Source organism: Zophobas morio, unplaced genomic scaffold, assembly GCF_036711695.1.
Source record: "Zophobas morio isolate AGI-343-1 ecotype UQ-CSIRO unplaced genomic scaffold, CSIRO_AGI_Zmor_V1 ptg000283l, whole genome shotgun sequence".
In the NCBI taxonomy this organism is placed as follows: domain Eukaryota; kingdom Metazoa; phylum Arthropoda; class Insecta; order Coleoptera; family Tenebrionidae; genus Zophobas; species Zophobas morio.
In genome coordinates this window covers 232,869-250,079 of record NW_026972387.1, presented here as the reverse complement: position 1 = coordinate 250,079, position 17,211 = coordinate 232,869, and the positions used below count along the sequence as shown (strand labels likewise).

At 30.2% G+C, this 17,211-nt stretch overlaps 5 protein-coding genes across 5 annotated transcripts; 2 read left to right on the top strand and 3 right to left on the bottom strand.

The window, feature by feature from the left end:
* Window positions 1-1,151: 1,151 nt before the first annotated feature.
* On the top strand, window positions 1,152-2,002 carry LOC135119714 (NADH-ubiquinone oxidoreductase chain 1-like; the record flags this gene model as incomplete). The annotated part of the gene is given in 3 exon segments (XM_064044105.1): window positions 1,152-1,496; window positions 1,499-1,817; window positions 1,820-2,002. Coding segments are annotated over 3 exon segments (810 nt in total), but the record flags the coding sequence as incomplete, so codon positions are not given.
* A 138-nt stretch (window positions 2,003-2,140) lies between these two features.
* Window positions 2,141-3,749, bottom strand: LOC135119706 (cytochrome b-like). Its single transcript, XM_064044098.1, is given in 1 exon segment — window positions 2,141-3,749. A coding segment is annotated over 1 exon segment (819 nt). The 5' UTR covers window positions 3,259-3,749; the 3' UTR covers window positions 2,141-2,439.
* A 6,292-nt stretch (window positions 3,750-10,041) lies between these two features.
* LOC135119704 (NADH-ubiquinone oxidoreductase chain 5-like) lies at window positions 10,042-11,720 on the top strand. The gene has a single exon (XM_064044096.1). The coding sequence runs from the start codon at window positions 10,632-10,634 to the stop codon at window positions 11,220-11,222; it is 591 nt and encodes a 196-aa protein (XP_063900166.1). The 5' UTR covers window positions 10,042-10,631; the 3' UTR covers window positions 11,223-11,720.
* Window positions 11,721-14,162: 2,442 nt separating this feature from the next.
* On the bottom strand, window positions 14,163-14,856 carry LOC135119705 (cytochrome c oxidase subunit 2-like; the record flags this gene model as incomplete). Its single annotated transcript, XM_064044097.1, is given in 1 exon segment — window positions 14,163-14,856. A coding segment is annotated over 1 exon segment (672 nt), but the record flags the coding sequence as incomplete, so codon positions are not given.
* LOC135119713 (cytochrome c oxidase subunit 1-like) lies at window positions 14,163-15,747 on the bottom strand (the record flags this gene model as incomplete). The annotated part of the gene is given in 1 exon segment (XM_064044104.1): window positions 14,163-15,747. A coding segment is annotated over 1 exon segment (837 nt), but the record flags the coding sequence as incomplete, so codon positions are not given.
* Between the last annotated feature and the right edge of the window lie 1,464 nt (window positions 15,748-17,211).

The window sequence follows — 17,211 nt, the reverse complement described above, 5'->3', positions numbered from 1 at the left end:
TAAAAAAATTTTAACAAAAAATTTTAGTAAACTGTCTACAAAGTACGGTGACAAGATATTTGTGGAACTTGAAGAGTCTAGAACGATACTTCCACAGAGATTTACCGAAAAATTCACCGATTCAGTGATCAGCGATCTGAACCAGAAGATTGTGAAAATTATTTATTGTTATTTTTTTCTTGTTATTATTTAATGCTTGAGGGGATGAGCTTTTAAGTAAATTTTTATAATTTTTTGTTTAGTAAATCTTATGTAGGATTAGAATTTTTTATCATTAGGAGGATGTTATAATTGAAGATTTATTTTATTTATTTTATTTTTATTTTAAATTTTTACTAAAATATTGGTTTTAATTTTGTTTGATATGTAATAATGATTAAATTAGTATATATTTTGTGTGTGAGTAAATTTGTTTTTTTAGACGATAAAAAGGAACTCGGCAAATAGTTGTTTCCACCTGTTTATTAAAAACATGTCTTTTTGTTGTTGATTTAAGGTCAGGCCTGCCCAATGATTATTTAAATGGCCGCAGTACTTTGACTGTGCAAAGGTAGCATAATCATTAGTTTTTTAATTGGAAGCTGGTATGAAAGGTTTGATGAGAAATAAGCTGTCTCTTTATTGTAATTAGAACTTGATTTTTGAGTAAAAAAGCTTAAATTTTATATAAAGACGAGAAGACCCTATAGAGTTTTATAGATTTAGTGAGTATATGATAGGTTTTTAGTTTTTTATTAAATTTATTTTGTTGGGGTGATATAAAAATTAAATTAACTTTTTATTATTTTTACACTAGTTAGTGAGTATTTGATCCTTACTTTTGGATTATAAGATTAAATTACCTTAGGGATAACAGCGTAATTTTTTTTGAAAGTTCTTATTGATAAAAAAGTTTGCGACCTCGATGTTGGATTAAGGTTAATGAGTGGTGTAGCAGCTGCTTAATTAGGTCTGTTCGACCTTTAAAACTTTACATGATCTGAGTTTAGACCGGCGTCAGCCAGGTTAGTTTCTATCTTTTATGATTTTAAAATATTTTAGTACGAAAGGACCATTTATTTAAATTATATTTTTATTTTGAATTCTATTATTATTTTGGCAGATTAGTGCGATAGATTTAAAATCTTTTTATGTAATTTAAATTACAAATAATATTGGTTTTGAAGGATTTATTGTTGATTTTAATTTCTTTGGTTTTGTTAATTATCTGTGTTTTAGTAGGGGTTGCTTTTCTTACCTTGCTTGAGCGAAAGGTTTTGGGTTATATTCAAATTCGTAAGGGTCCTAATAAGGTTGGTTTTATTGGGTTGTTACAGCCGTTTGCTGATGCAATTAAGTTGTTTACTAAGGAACAAACTTTTCCTGTTATGTCAAATTTTAATATTTATTATTTTTGTCCTGTTGTTAATTTATTTATTTCTCTCTTTTTGTGAATGATAATACCTTTTTTAAGAGTGTGTTTAAATTTTAATTTATCTTTATTGTTTTTTTTTTGAGAGTTTCTAGATTAGGGGTTTATACTATTATAATGGCTGGCTGGTCTTCTAATTCTTCTTACTCGTTATTAGGAGGTTTACGTTCTGTTGCTCAGACTATTTCTTATGAGGTGAGGTTGGCTTTAATTATGATATCTTTTATTTTTTTGTCTTTGAGTTTTAATTTGCTTGATTATTATTATGTTCAGAATTATGGTTGATTTATTTTTTTGTGTTTGCCTCTAAGTTTAATATGATTGATTTCGGGATTGGCTGAAACTAATCGTACTCCTTTTGATTTTGCAGAAGGTGAATCTGAGTTGGTTTCTGGTTTTAATGTTGAAGAGGGGGTTTTGCGATAATTTTTCTTGCTGAATATGCAAGAATTCTTTTTATGAGAATAATCAGAGTTATACTTTTTTTAGGGGGTGATTTAAATTCTTTTATTTTTTTTGTTAAGTTGGTATTTGTATCATTTTTTTGGTTATGAGTTCGAGGTACTCTTCCTCGTTTTCGTTATGATAAGTTAATGTATTTAGCTTGGAAAAGTTTTCTTCCTTGTTCGTTAAATTATTTGTTTTTATTTTTTGGATTAAATTGATTCTTTCATATATTTTCAAAATATATACTTGTTCAAGTTCATTAGTTAGTTAATAATTTTGTCTCAAATTTTAAATGTTAGAGGATTAATAATGTAGTGTAGGAAGTATAGGACGGTAAGGGTTTGTCCTGTAATAATGTAAGGGTCTTCTACAGGTCGAGCCCCAATTCAAGTTAATAGAATTACTATTGATACTATTGATCAAAAAAGAGTTTTATTTAAGGGGTAAAATTGTCTTCTTGTAAATTTTTTTTTGTTTGTGAAAGGAAGGATGTAGAGGATAGCGATTGATATTGCTAAGGCGATTACTCCTCCTAGTTTGTTAGGAATTGACCGGAGAATTGCATAAGCAAATAAGAAATATCATTCTGGCTGAATATGGACGGGAGTAACAAGGGGGTTAGCTGGTGTGAAATTGTCTGGGTCTCCTAATATATAAGGATGAAGAAGTGAAAGTGCGGTTAGAGTTAATAATATGAGAAGAAATCCTATTACGTCCTTGTAAGAGAAATAGGGGTGGAATGGAATTTTGTCAATGTTTCTATTTAGTCCTAGAGGGTTATTGGATCCTGTTTGGTGAAGAAATAAGAGATGAATTATTACTATGGCTGCAATAATAAAAGGTAAAAGAAAGTGAAATGAGAAAAATCGTGTTAAGGTGGCATTGTCTACTGCAAATCCTCCTCACACCCATTGGACAATAGTGGATCCTAGGTAAGGAATTGCTGATAGAAGATTTGTAATTACGGTTGCTCCTCAGAATGATATTTGCCCTCATGGGAGTACATATCCTAGGAATGCAGTTGCTATTACTAAGAATAAAATCGTTACTCCTACTATTCAAGTGTGAAGTAGATTATATGAACCATAATATATTCCCCGTCCAACATGTATGTAAATACAGATAAAAAAGAAGGATGCTCCGTTAGCGTGAAGTGTTCGTATTAATCATCCTTGATTAACGTCTCGACAAATATGTGCTACTCTATTAAAAGCTATTTCGATATTAGGGCAATAATGTATTGCTAAAAATACACCTGTAATAATTTGGACTCCTAAACAAACTCCTAATAGGGATCCATAATTTCATAAAAGGGAAATATTAGAAGGAGTAGGAAGATCGATTAAGGAATTATTTACAATTTTGAAGAGGGGAGAATATTTACGTATTGCTTTTTTCATTAGTTTATTTGACGAATAGAACCTTGTTTGAAATTGGTAATTTTGACTGTGGCAATTAGAGCTAGTAGAAGGTAAAATATTATGAATAATAGAATTATTCTTAATGGAAAATTGATAAATTTATTGATTGTTAATATGAATTCGGTTTTTTGATTAAAAATCAGGAGTTCGTTGTTTGAAATTAATAATTTATTGATATAGGATGTTAATCAGGCAATAATGGGTAAAGGGGTAATAATTATTAAAATCTTAAGGTTTGTTTTAAATTTCTCGTTTGATGCAATTCTTGTTATATATATAAAAAGAATTAGTATTCCTCCAATTATAATTAAGAATAGAATGTAAGAAAATCATATATTTTGATTTATGAATCCTGTAGTTAGTCTGATTGTGATGGTTTGTAATAACAAAATTGATCCTATTGATAAGGGGTGTTTTATTATGATAAAAATAGAGGTTAAGATTATGTTTGTTGCGATAAGAATAGATAAAATTTCAAGAAATAGTTTATTAAAATATTAATTTTGGAGATTAAAGATGAGTGTATGTTCTTTCTTGATGTTTTTAAAGTTGAACTTATTTTTAGTTTACAAGACTAATATTTTATATTCAATTATAAAAACTAATGATAATTTTTAAGTTTACGAGATTTTTTATGTTTTTGGGGGGTTTACTAGTTTTTTCATTGAAACGAAAGCATTTACTTTTAATATTGTTAAGATTAGAGTTTATTATTTTATCTATTTATTTTTTAATGTTTTTTTATTTTAGATTTTTGGGTGGGGATTATTTTTTTAGTATGGTTTTTTTAACTTTTAGAGTTTGTGAAGGAGTTTTAGGGTTGTCTGTATTGGTTTCTTTAATTCGTACTCATGGAAATGATTATTTTCAAAGATTTAATGTTTTATGATAAAATTTTTATTTTCATTAGTTTTTATGATTCCTTTATCTTTTTTTTTTGATTTTTGATTGAATCAGGTAGTATGGTTTGTTGTTAGTTTATTTTTCTTGTTTGGATTTGTCTCTGTTGGTTTATTTTCTAGAGTCTCAGGTGAATTAGGAATTGATTTATTGTCTTATGTATTGATTTTGCTTAGTTTTTGAATTTGTATTTTAATGATTATGGCAAGAGAAAAAATTTATCTTAAAAATAATTGATATGGTTTATTTTTATTTGTTGTTTTAATTTTAATGATTTCATTATTTTTGACTTTCGGGTCTTTAAATGTTTTCTTATTTTATTTTATTTTTTTGAGGTTAGGCTAATTCCTACATTAATTTTAATTGTAGGATGGGGTTATCAGCCTGAGCGTTTACAGGCTGGGATTTATTTGTTGTTTTATACTCTTTTGGCGTCTTTGCCTATAATGGTTTCTTTATTTTTTTGTTATGATTGTTTCGGCTCTTTACATTATTATTTTTTTAATGATAATGTTGATAGGTTGATTATTTACTTACTTATTAATTTTGTTTTTTTTTATTAAGATTCCTATGTTTTTTGTTCACTTGTGACTACCAAAAGCTCATGTTGAAGCCCCAGTTTCGGGTTCAATGATTTTAGCTGGAATTATACTTAAATTAGGAGGTTATGGTATAATACGACTTATAATTATTTTTTCTTTAATTGGAATAAAGATTAATTTATTTTTTATTAGTTTGAGATTGGTTGGGGGTTTTTATGTGTCTTTGATTTGTTTACGTCAAAGAGATATAAAATCTTTGATTGCTTATTCTTCTGTTTCTCATATGGGATTAGTGTTGGCTGGAATTATAACTTTGAATTATTGAGGGTTAAGAGGGGCGTTAGCTATAATGGTGGCCCATGGTCTTTGTTCTTCTGGGCTTTTTTGTTTGGCTAATATTTGTTATGAACGTTTGATGAGACGGAGTTTATATATTAATAAGGGATTAATTAATGTTATACCTAGCTTGTCTTTACTTTGATTTTTACTTATTTCTTCAAATATGGCTGCTCCTCCTTCATTAAATTTGATGGGTGAGATTATGCTTATTAATAGAATTGTTGGTTTTAGAATATTTAATATATTTTTTTTAATATTAATTTCTTTTTTTGGGGCTGTTTATTCATTATTTTTATATTCTTATAGTCAACATGGGATGATTTATTCAGGTTTGTATTCGTTTTTTACTTGTAGCATTGATTAAATACATATAGATAGACCCATGCTATTGTTTGGAGCGAACAGGCCAACGGCCGGCGAACAAGAGATGGCGCACCAACAGTCGGCCGTCAAACGCCGGCGAAAAGCTTGGACACCAATCGCGCGCGTAGATAACCCAAATCGCAGCAACAATACATTTAATAAAGCTACCACTCGACAGAGGGCGACGAAAACAATGTGTAAAAATCTCTAGTAAGCATTTATATAATTTGCAACGTTGCCAGATGAGCCTAACACAACTTTGCCGTTATTTCTAGTCGATTAGATTTTATTTCGTTTGAAAGTTTCTGGTGAATAAATGGAATTATTATAATGAATAAACAATGCAAACAAATTATTACTTGTTATTTTAAATACTTGTTAGTGTTGATGAAAACATAAATGGTAATTAAAGTTATTCTAAATACGGTCCGGTCCGGTAGCTCAAATTTTACAGTACGAGTGATATGTTTCAGGACGAGTAGGTAGCCGAGTCTTTAATTTCGAAACGAGTACTGCGAAAAGAGTTACCGGACGTATGTTGTTATGTATTTTATTTCATACTGTCAACATACTTTTTTATTCGATAAAATTATTATTTTGAGAAAAAATCCAAATCGAGTCACTTTTTCTGACATTGTTAGCAACCGCTCTTTGGTAAATGTTTTAATTTGTTTATTCGTGCAAATCAGCATCATATGTTTAAACACATAGTACTTATAACACTTTACAGGACTTATTGTTTTGTATAATCCGACTCGATGGACGAATGTTTTGTGCAATCCGTCTCGAAGGACCAATGTTTGTGCAACTCGGCTCGTCCTACCAGTATTTTTTGAAATCTGGTTGATACGACAATGTGATACCGAATTGTACTTTGATATTGCTCCAAGGACCTTTGTTTTCTGGCGTGCGAGATAATAGACAGCGTTCGGTTTCGATGTTTAATACAGGACGGTTACAGAAGTACTAAATTTACATTTGTATTTACAATAACAGGTAAAGCAAAAGAGACCCAAAAGGGTCAGTGGCCGCTTCCGGAAATGTAAGACTTGTCCTTTTTGGCCACGGATTAGAAGAGTGTCTCTTCTACCTCCGTGTTTTTGGCTCAATTTTATCGGACTTGTCCGTTTTTTTGATTTTACCGGAATAGTTCGATCCAGTAAAACGTCAAACTTGACATAGTATGAAGTAAAATAAATAAATTTTATGATGTAAATACAATTAAGTGTATCGATAATTCGCTACTGAAAATTTATTGAAATATAATTTGTGTTAAAAAAAGATTTTTGTGGTTTTATGGTTTATTAAATGTAATTAAAATAAATAATATCAAGAACTTGTATTATATATCAAAAACATTCATTGTAAGTAAGGAAATTATGTAAATAAACCATAAAACCATACAAAATTTTCCTGCGACCTCTATTCAAAATCCCAGTTTACCAATAGGAATTAAGGCACAAAGATGTTTCACTAAATTTATTACCGATTTTTCAAGAAAAGTATGCTTATAAGCCTATAAGCGTCTAATGGGTTAAAACAACAAATAATAATCACAATTTATTTGTTTTATGTGTTCATTACAATAATCCCATTTATTTACCAGAAACTTCTAAATGAAATAATATCTGGTTGACGAGAAATATCCGCAAATTTGTGTTAGGCTCATCTGGCAACGTTTTCGGTAGGTAGGTATCAATGGAATAATGCGATTAGGTATACTGACCGTTTTAAGGAGTGCTCGTCCAATAGTGCGTAAACTAAAAGATTTGGTAATTTTCTTGGAAGAGTTTGTTTCTTCAATGAAAATTTATGGTTTTTAATTCTTCGGCCGCTTGAAAGTCTCGCCATGTGAAAATAGATTATTTGATAACCTGTTTCGTAATAATTGTAAATACGAACAAAAGCATATTTGCATATTCTAAACAACTGGCCATATCGATTCCAAACTTGTACAGATATGTTTTTTATTGTTTCTGTTTTCAATGAAATAAATTTTATTTGCAAATTACCTAATGTCTAACGACATATCACGCATACATACTACCCCATTTACTATATTTTCAATCTGTGCATTTTTCGCTTCATTCGTAGGAGCCAAGTAAGAAGTATCAGTGAGACCGGCGGACTTTCAATGGCTCGTAAATGAAAAGATTTAGTAAAGTTTCCTAGAACAGTCTGTCTCTTCATAAAAAAATTTAGACATTTTTACTATGAAATATAGGTACAATACGGTATATTCCACTGTTTGTTTTCTTTGAGATACGACTAGTTCTTGTGCCGAAGTGAAACACCAAAAAGTCTAAAGTCCGGAAATCAGAGTGAATTTTAAAACACATAAAACGACTTCTTTATTTATTTAAATATTGTCCTGTAACGTCCTGTGACGTGGAATGGAGTTTCTTAATGTACAAAAGTATGTTAGATAATAACCGAAAAATTTTCTTGATTAAAACTAAAGGAAACACAATTATTACTTGGAATAAAAATAAAGAATATCAAGAACTTGTGGTACGTATTAAAAATATTTAATTTCAAATAAGTAAATTATGTTAATAAACCATAAAACCACAAAAATCTTTTTTTAACACAAATTATATTTCAATAAATTTTCAGTAGCGAATTATCGATATACTTAATTGTATTTACATCATAATAGTTATTTATTATACAAGCGGTTAAAGTGAATGTTTAATGAGCGGCCAGTTTAAGGCGAGAGCGGCGTATGCCGCGAGCGCCTTAAGACCACGAGTTACACATTCATTTTAACCGCGAGTGTAATTTTTATTCAATTTTGACAACCCCAAGTCCCAAATTGTGAAAAAATTGGTGATTCAAAGTTCACATTCGAGAAAAGTCAGAATTGACAGCGACCAAATAAAAGTTTTATATGCGTAGAATTTAGGTTACAATATCAGGTGTGTGTGTGTAGTATGTGACTCTGGCGACGGTGTTTGTTTATTTTAAACAAACTAAAATTATCGAAAAATTGCAAAATCATGCAAGATTCCAACGGCAAAACTTGCTCCCAAAAAAGAGCAAATCAGAAAGTGTATCAAAAGTTCCTTAGATGGAAAGAGCAGCAAGGCATTGGAGAAATTACAGAAATGGTAACCATGGTTTTAAAACAGCAAAATAAAAATTTTATTTCGCTAGCGGTTTAAAAATTTTATGGTGCTACCGGATAAACCAAAGCTTTAGTGGCCTACTGACGGCAAAATAAACGTTTGTTTACATGTCAAAATTGAATAAAATTTATTTATTTTACTTTATACTATGTCAAGTTTGACGTTTTACTGGATCGAACGATTCCGGTAAAATCAAAAAAACGGACAAGTCCGATAAAATTGAGCCAAAAAGGACAAGTGTTCCATTTCCGGAAGCGGCCACTGACCCTTTTGGGTCTCTTTTGCTTTACCTGTTATTGTAAATACAAATGTAAATTTAGTATTTCTGTAACCGTCCTGTATTAAACATCGAAACCAAACGCTGTTTATTATCTCGCACGCAAGAAAACAAAGGTCCTTGGAGCAATATCAAAGTACAATTCGGTATCACATTGTCGTATCAACCAGATTACAAAAAATACTGGTAGGACGAGCCGAGTTGCACAAACATTGGTCCTTCGAGACGGATTGCACAAAACATTCGTCCATCGAGTCGGATTATACAAAACAATAAGTCCTGTAAAGTGTTATAAGTACTATGTGTTTGAACATATGATGCTGATTTGCACGAATAAACAAATTAAAACATTTACCAAAGAGCGGTTGCTAACGATGTCAGAAAAAGTGACTCGATTTGGATTTTTTCTCAAAATAATAATAATATTATCGAATAAAAAAGTATGTTGACAGTATGAAATAAAATACATAACAACATACGTCCGGTAACTCTTTTCACAGTACTCGTTTCGAAATTAAAGACTCGGCTACCTACTCGTCCTGAAACATATCACTCGTACTGTAAAATTTGAGCTACCGGACCGGACCGTATTTAGAATAACTTTAATTACCATTTATGTTTTCATCAACACTAACAAGTATTTAAAATAACAAGTAATAATTTGTTTGTATTGTTTATTCATTATAATAATTCCATTTATTCACCAGAAACTTTTAAACGAAATAAAATCTAATCGACTAGAAATAATGGCAAAGTTGTGTTAGGCTCATTTGGCAACGTTGCAAATTATATAAATGCTTACTATGAGATTTTTACACATTGTTTTCGTCGCCCTCTGTCGAGTGGTAGCTTTATTAAATGTATTGTTGCTGTGATTTGGGTTATCTACGCGCGCGATTGGTGTCCAAGCTTTTCGCCGGCGTTTGACGGCTGACTGTTGGTGCGCCATCTCTTGTTCGCCGGCCGTTGGCCTGTTCGCTCCAAACAATAGCATGGGTCTATCTATATGTATTTAATCAATGCTTGTAGGTTTCGAGAATTTTTATTGTTATCATTGCATTGAGTTCCATTAAATTTACTTGTTTTAGTTAGGGATTTTATGGTTTTATGGATTTATCTAGGTACTTTAAATAAAATTTTGATTTGTGGAATCAGAGATATACTATAGTATTTTAGATAATATTGAATATTTGTTTAATTTATTTTTATTTTATAACCGTATTTAGATTGATTTTGTTTTTTGTTAGAATTAATTTTATAATTTTGGATTTGACTTATTTTTTAGAATTTAATTTGGTTATGATTAATTCTTCGTCGTTTGTAATGACTTTTATTTTTGATTGAATGTCTCTTTTGTTTATGAGTTTTGTATTGTTTATTTCTGGTATGGTTATTTATTATATTCGTGAGTATATAAGAGGAGATTTATATTTAAATCGTTTTATTTTACTTGTAGTTATATTTGTAGTTTCAATAATGTTGCTTATTATTAGTCCTAAAAATTTAATTAGAATTTTATTGGGCTGGGATGGCCTAGGTTTGGTTTCTTATTGTTTAGTTATTTATTATCAAAATGTAAAATCATATAATGCCGGTATGTTAACTGCTTTAAGAAATCGAATTGGTGATGTTGCTTTATTAATGGCCATTGCCTGAATATTAAATTATGGTAGATGAAATTATGTTTTTTACTTAGAAGAATTGAAGGGTAGTTTTTATATATCTATAATTTCTTATTTGGTTTTGTTGGCTGCTATAACTAAGAGAGCTCAGATTCCATTTTCTTCTTGGTTACCTGCAGCTATGGCTGCTGCTACTACTGTTTCTTCTTTGGTTCATTCTTCTACACTGGTAACTGCGGGTGTGTATTTGTTGATTCGTTTTAATTTTGCTTTTAGAAGTTATTTGATGTATTTATTGCTTTTTATTGCTATGATGACGATGTTTATATCTGGGATTGGGGCTAGATTTGAATTTGATTTAAAAACAATTATTGCTTTATCAACTTTAAGTCAGTTAGGATTAATAATGAGTATTTTGGCGTTGGGTAGATATAAGTTGGCTTTTTTTCACTTGCTTACTCATGCTTTATTTAAAGCTTTATTGTTTATGTGTGCTGGTAATGTTATTCATAATTTAGGTAATTGTCAAGATATTCGTTTTATGGGCGGGTTAGTAAAATTTATGCCTCTTACTTGTGTGTATTTTAATATTTGTAGTTTATCTTTATGTGGTTTACCCTTTTTGAGAGGATTTTACTCTAAGGATTTAATTTTGGAGGTAATGTCAATAGGGTATTTAAATTTGTTTGTTTATTTAATTTTTTATTTATCTATTGGGTTTACAGTTTGTTATAGAGCTCGTCTTGTTTATTATAGATGGGTAGGTAATTGAAATTTTTTTTCTTTAGGAAGAGTTTCTGATAGAGGGGTTATTATACTTAGGTAAGGGAATAAGAGGTTTAATTTTACTTGTTGTTTTTATGGGTAGATTGTTGGGGTGAATTATGTTTCCTTTTCCTTATGTTATTATTTTACTTTTCTATATAAAGTTAATGGCTTTAATTATGGTTTTTTTAGGAGCTTGAATTGGATATGAAATGTCAAAGTTTAATTTAAGTTATAAAAATATTTTTGCGGATAACTATGGTGTTTCTTGATTTTTATCAGGTATGTGAAATATGCCAGTAATTTCTACTTTTGGAGTTAATTATTACCCTGTTGTAGGAGGTTCTGTTCTTTATAAGACATTTGATCAGGGTTGAACTGAATATTTTGGTGCTCAAAAAATTTATGGTCTATTAGTGAGGGGATCTTCATTTGTTCAAATTTTAATGTATAATAGAATTAAAATTTTCTTTGTTTTGATGTTGTTTTGAGTTATATTATTACTTATACTTTAACTTGGATAGCTTATATAGAGCATGATATTGAAGATATCACGGAAATTATTAAATTTTCAGGTATTTATAAATGTTAATTAATTTTACATTGAAAATGTAATGTTTTTTTTAAACTATATAAATAGAAATATAAACATGTTAATGCTTTTTATTAAGTTAGAAGCTTATTTTTGTATATTTCTTTAATTGGAACTTAGTTCAGTTTTATCATTAACAGTGATATACCTCTATTTTGGTTTCAATTAAAAATAACGATTATTAAAATCAAATTTTTAGGTCGAAACTAAATGCAATTCTTTGCTTCTTATTTAAGATAAATTGATTAAATCAATTATTTTTAAGTGCAAATTAAATGTTATTATTAACTATTATCCTAGTTTGTTCAGTTAAGGGCGCCTTGTTTTCATTCGTGAAATAGGCCAATTAATAAGATTGCAATGAAGACTGATGTTGTAATAAAATATGATATAAGAGAGTTTGATTTTAGAGTGATGATTATTGGTAATAATAGGGTGATTTCTACGTCGAAAATTAAGAAAATAATAGCAATGAGGAAAAAATGTAGTGAAAATGGTAGTCGAGAGGAAGATTTGGGGTCAAACCCACATTCAAAAGGAGATCTTTTTTCTCGGTCTGTAATGGTTTTTTTAGATGTTAGGTTTAGAACTATAATTAGGATGAGTGTGATTAATCTAATAACTGTGGCTATAATGAATAGAATTTGGATTATTTATACTATTTTCTAGATCTTTTGATTGGAAGTCAAAAATAATTTTTATACTATATAAATATCTACCTCATCAGTAAATTGAAATGTAAAGGAATAGTCATACTACGTCTACAAAATGTCAATATCAGGCTGCGGCTTCAAATCCAAAATGATGAATTTGTGAAAAATGATTGTTAATATGACGAATTAAACAGACTAGAAGAAAGGTGGTTCCAATAATTACATGAATTCCATGAAATCCTGTAGCGACAAAAAATGATGAACCATAAGCTGCATCTGAAATTGAAAATGAAGAATCATAATATTCGAATGCTTGAAGGGCTGTAAAATATAGTCCTAGTACTACTGTTAAGGTGAGACCTTGAGTTGTTTGTTTGAAATTATTTTCTATTAGTCTGTGATGAGCTCAAGTTACAGTTAGTCCTGATGTTAATAAAATTAATGTATTTAAAAGAGGGATTTGAGTAGGATTGAAAGGTGTGATTCCCTTAGGTGGTCAAAGTATACCAATTTCTACTGTTGGAGCTAGTCTGTTATGAAAAAATCCTCAAAAAAACGAAATGAAGAAAAAAACTTCTGATGTAATAAAAAGAATTATCCCTCACCGAAGACCTATTGTTACTACATATCTGTGGTGGCCTTGAAAAGTTGCCTCTCGTGTAATGTCTCGTCATCATTGATATATAATTAATAATATTGAGGCAAATCCAATAAATAAAAGTGAGTTGTTATAAAAATGGAATCATTTGATAATTCCTGATATAACAATTAGGGCTCTTAATGATCCTAAAATTGGTCAGGGTCTAGCTTCAACTAAATGAAATGGGTGGTTTTTGTGTGACATTAGTTTACTTCTCTTGAGTATAATGTTCTTAGAACGGCGAATACGTAGGATTGGATAATGGCTACTGCTGATTCTAGTACTAATAGTAAGATTTGGGTAATTAGAAGAAGATTAATTATGTAAATTGATATTAAGTTTCCGGTATTTCCTAGAAGGGTTATTAGTAAATGGCCAGCAATTATATTAGCAGATAGCCGAATAGCTAGAGTCCCAGGTCGAATAATGTTTCTGATAGTTTCAATACATACTATGAAAGGTATTAAAACGGGAGGTGTTCCTTGGGGAACTAAATGGGCAAATATATGAATTGTATTGTTAATTCATCCAAATAGTATGAAGGATAGCCATAAAGGAAGAGCTAGGGATAGGGTTAATGATATATGTCTTGTTCTTGTAAAAATGTAAGGAAATAATCCTAGGAAATTATTAAAAAGAATTAGTCTAAATAAAGAGATAAATATTAATGTTGCTCCCTTAATTTTTGGACCAATAAGAGTTTTAAATTCCTTATGCAAGGATGATGTAATTTTTATTCAAAGTATATTTAAACGTGAAGAAATTAATCAGAAAGAAGTAGGAATAATAAGAATTCCAATTAAAGTTCTTAATCAGTTAATAGAGGTGATATCTGAAAGAATAATAGTTTAATGTGTTAAATATAATTAAGATTGAGGAAAATCAAATTATTAGAGTTAATCAATTTAGGGGGGCTATTTGTGGAATTAAAAATTAATATTTTATATTTACTTTAACTTGACAAGTTAATGTTATTTATTAACTAAATTTTTCATTAGAAGTAGGTGTTAATTTACTATTAAGTGGTTTAAGAGACCATTGCTTACTTTCAGCCATCTAATGAGATTTCAATTATTTTGGAAATTCATTTAATAAAGTATGCGGGAGAAATTCTTTCTGCAACGATTGGTATAAAACTATGGTTTGGTCCACAAATTTCTGAACACTGTCCATAGAGAAGAGTAGATCGAGTGGAAGTAAATCTAGCTTGGTTTAGTCGTCCAGGGGTTGCATCTACCTTTACTCCTAAGGATGGGATTGTTCATGAGTGAATTACATCCGCTGCCGAAACGATTATTCGAATTTGTGATATAAAGGGAATTACTATTCGATTGTCAACATCTAATAGTCGAAAATTGAAGTTATTTATTTCTTGAGAGGGAATTATGTATGAATCGAATTCAACATTTTTGAAATCTGAGTATTCATATGATCAGTATCATTGATGACCAATGGTTTTGATTGAGATTGTGGGGTTGTTAGTTTCGTCTAGAATGTAGATTAGTCGTAAGGAGGGAAGTGCAATAAAAATTAATGTGATGGCAGGTAGGATGGTTCAGATAATTTCAATTAATTGTCCTTCGAGAAGAAATCGATGGGTTAATTTGTTGAAAAATAGGCCTGATATTATTTGTCCTACTAGAATTGTAATAATTACTAGAATTAGAAGGGTATGATCATGAAAGAATGATAGTTGTTCTATTAGGGGAGATGCTCTATCTTGTAACAATAATAATTTTCATGTTGCTATTTCTAAAAAAAGTTTAAACTTTATATATGGGGTTTAAGTCCATTGCACTAATCTGCCATATTAGAAAGATGAGGATAGTATAGGAAGTTCAGAATATCTATGCTCGGCAGGGGGATAGTCTTGGAATCATTCAATTGATGATGTTATGTTTAGGGGAATTAGGGTTTTTCGAGATGCTGAGAATGTTTCTCAAATAATAAAGATTAGGAATATCACTCCAATAAAAGAAATAATTGATCCGATAGAAGAAACAATATTTCACATGGTATAGGCATCAGGATAGTCCGAGTATCGGCGGGGTATACCTCTTAATCCTAGAAAATGTTGAGGAAAAAATGTAATGTTAACTCCTACAAATATAGTAATAAATTGAATTTTACATAGCTTAGGATTTAAGGTAGTTCCTGTAAATAGAGGGAATCAGTGAACCAAACCTCCCATAATTGCAAATACTGCTCCTATAGAAAGAACATAGTGGAAATGGGCTACAACGTAATATGTATCATGAAGTATAATATCAATGGATGAATTAGCTAGTACTACTCCAGTTAGTCCCCCCACTGTAAATAAAAATACGAAGCCTAGGGCTCATAATATTGAGGGGGAGTAATTAAGTTGTGTTCCGTGAAGGGTTGCTAATCAACTAAAAATTTTGATTCCTGTAGGAACAGCAATGATTATAGTAGCTGATGTGAAGTAGGCTCGAGTGTCAACGTCTATTCCTACTGTAAATATGTGATGAGCTCAAACTACAAATCCTAAAAGACCAATTGCTATTATAGCATAAATTATTCCTAGGGTACCAAAAGCTTCCTTTTTTCCTCTTTCTTGTCTAATAATGTGGGAAATTATACCGAATCCTGGTAGAATAAGAATATAAACTTCAGGGTGTCCAAAGAATCAAAATAGATGTTGGTATAAAATGGGATCTCCCCCTCCTGCTGGATCAAAGAAGGATGTATTAATGTTTCGGTCAGTGAGAAGTATAGTAATGGCACCTGCTAGTACTGGAAGTGAAAGAAGAAGAAGGACTGCAGTAATTACAACAGCTCAAACAAACAGGGGCATTCGATCAAAAGTTATTCCTTGTGGTCGTATATTAATAACTGTAGTAATGAAATTGGCGGCTCCTAAAATAGAAGAAATACCTGCTAAATGGAGGCTAAAAATTGCGAGATCAACTGATGCTCCTCCATGGGCGATATTGGATGATAGTGGGGGATAAACTGTTCATCCAGTTCCTGCCCCTCTTTCTACGATTCTTCTTATTAGAAGAAGAGTTAATGATGGGGGTAGGAGTCAGAATCTTATATTGTTTATTCGTGGAAATGCTATATCAGGGGCTCCTAGTATCAGAGGAACGAGTCAATTTCCGAATCCTCCAATTATAATAGGCATTACTATGAAAAAAATTATAATGAATGCATGGGCTGTAACAATAACGTTATAAATTTGGTCGTCACCAATTAGAGACCCTGGGTTTCCTAATTTTGCTCGAATCAGAAGTCTAAGAGAGGTTCCGACTATACCGGATCATGCACCAAAAATGAAGTAAAGTGTTCCAATATCTTTGTGGTTGGTAGAAAATAATCATTTATTCGGTAATATGGCTGAGATTAAGCGATAAATTGTAAATTTATTTACGGGTTTGAACTCTGTTACCAGTTTAAGAATAGAACTTAAACCCGTAAATAAATTTACAATTTTTTCGAAAGGTTTATGTTTCTGTTGTTTAAACTTATTTAAATATAAAATGTAATAATAACCGTATTTAAATATAATTCCTATTCTATAAAGCTTTTATTTGGTAGAGCTAGTGTTTTTTTTTTTCGTTTTGGTTTAATAGTCAATAATGATTTTAAATTGCAAATTTAAAGGTAAGTAATTTTTTAAACTTGAGTATCAAGGCTTAGAATGTTTATTCTATTGGTAACTTTGAAGGTTACGAGTTTAATTTAACTTAAATCCTTATAAGATATTAATGATAAGGGTTGATAAGATTAAACTAAGTAGGGTAATGATATTGATTGTTATCAGGTTTTTGTTGTTGAATTTAATTGTAGATGTTTTTGGTTCGTTGATACTAATAATTATGGAGGATATTATTACTCGAATGTAAATGAATAGCATGATTAGGGTAGTAACGATTATTAGGATAGTAAGAAGGATGAAGTTGTTTTCAGTTATTCAGTTGATTACGATTCATTTGGGAAGAAATCCAATAAAAGGGGGTAGTCCTCCGAGAGATATAAAGTTTATTATGATTGAGAATTTGGTTATTTTTCTATTGTTTATGATGTTGATAATTTGATTTAAATAAAAGGATTTAGTTGTAGCGAATACTGCAATGATATTAATATT

What these genes read in the sequence shown, in the direction of transcription:
- LOC135119704 (XM_064044096.1), top strand. Translation starts at nt 10,632, where the DNA reads ATGGCTGCTGCTACTACTGTTTCTTCTTTGGTTCATTCTTCTACACTG.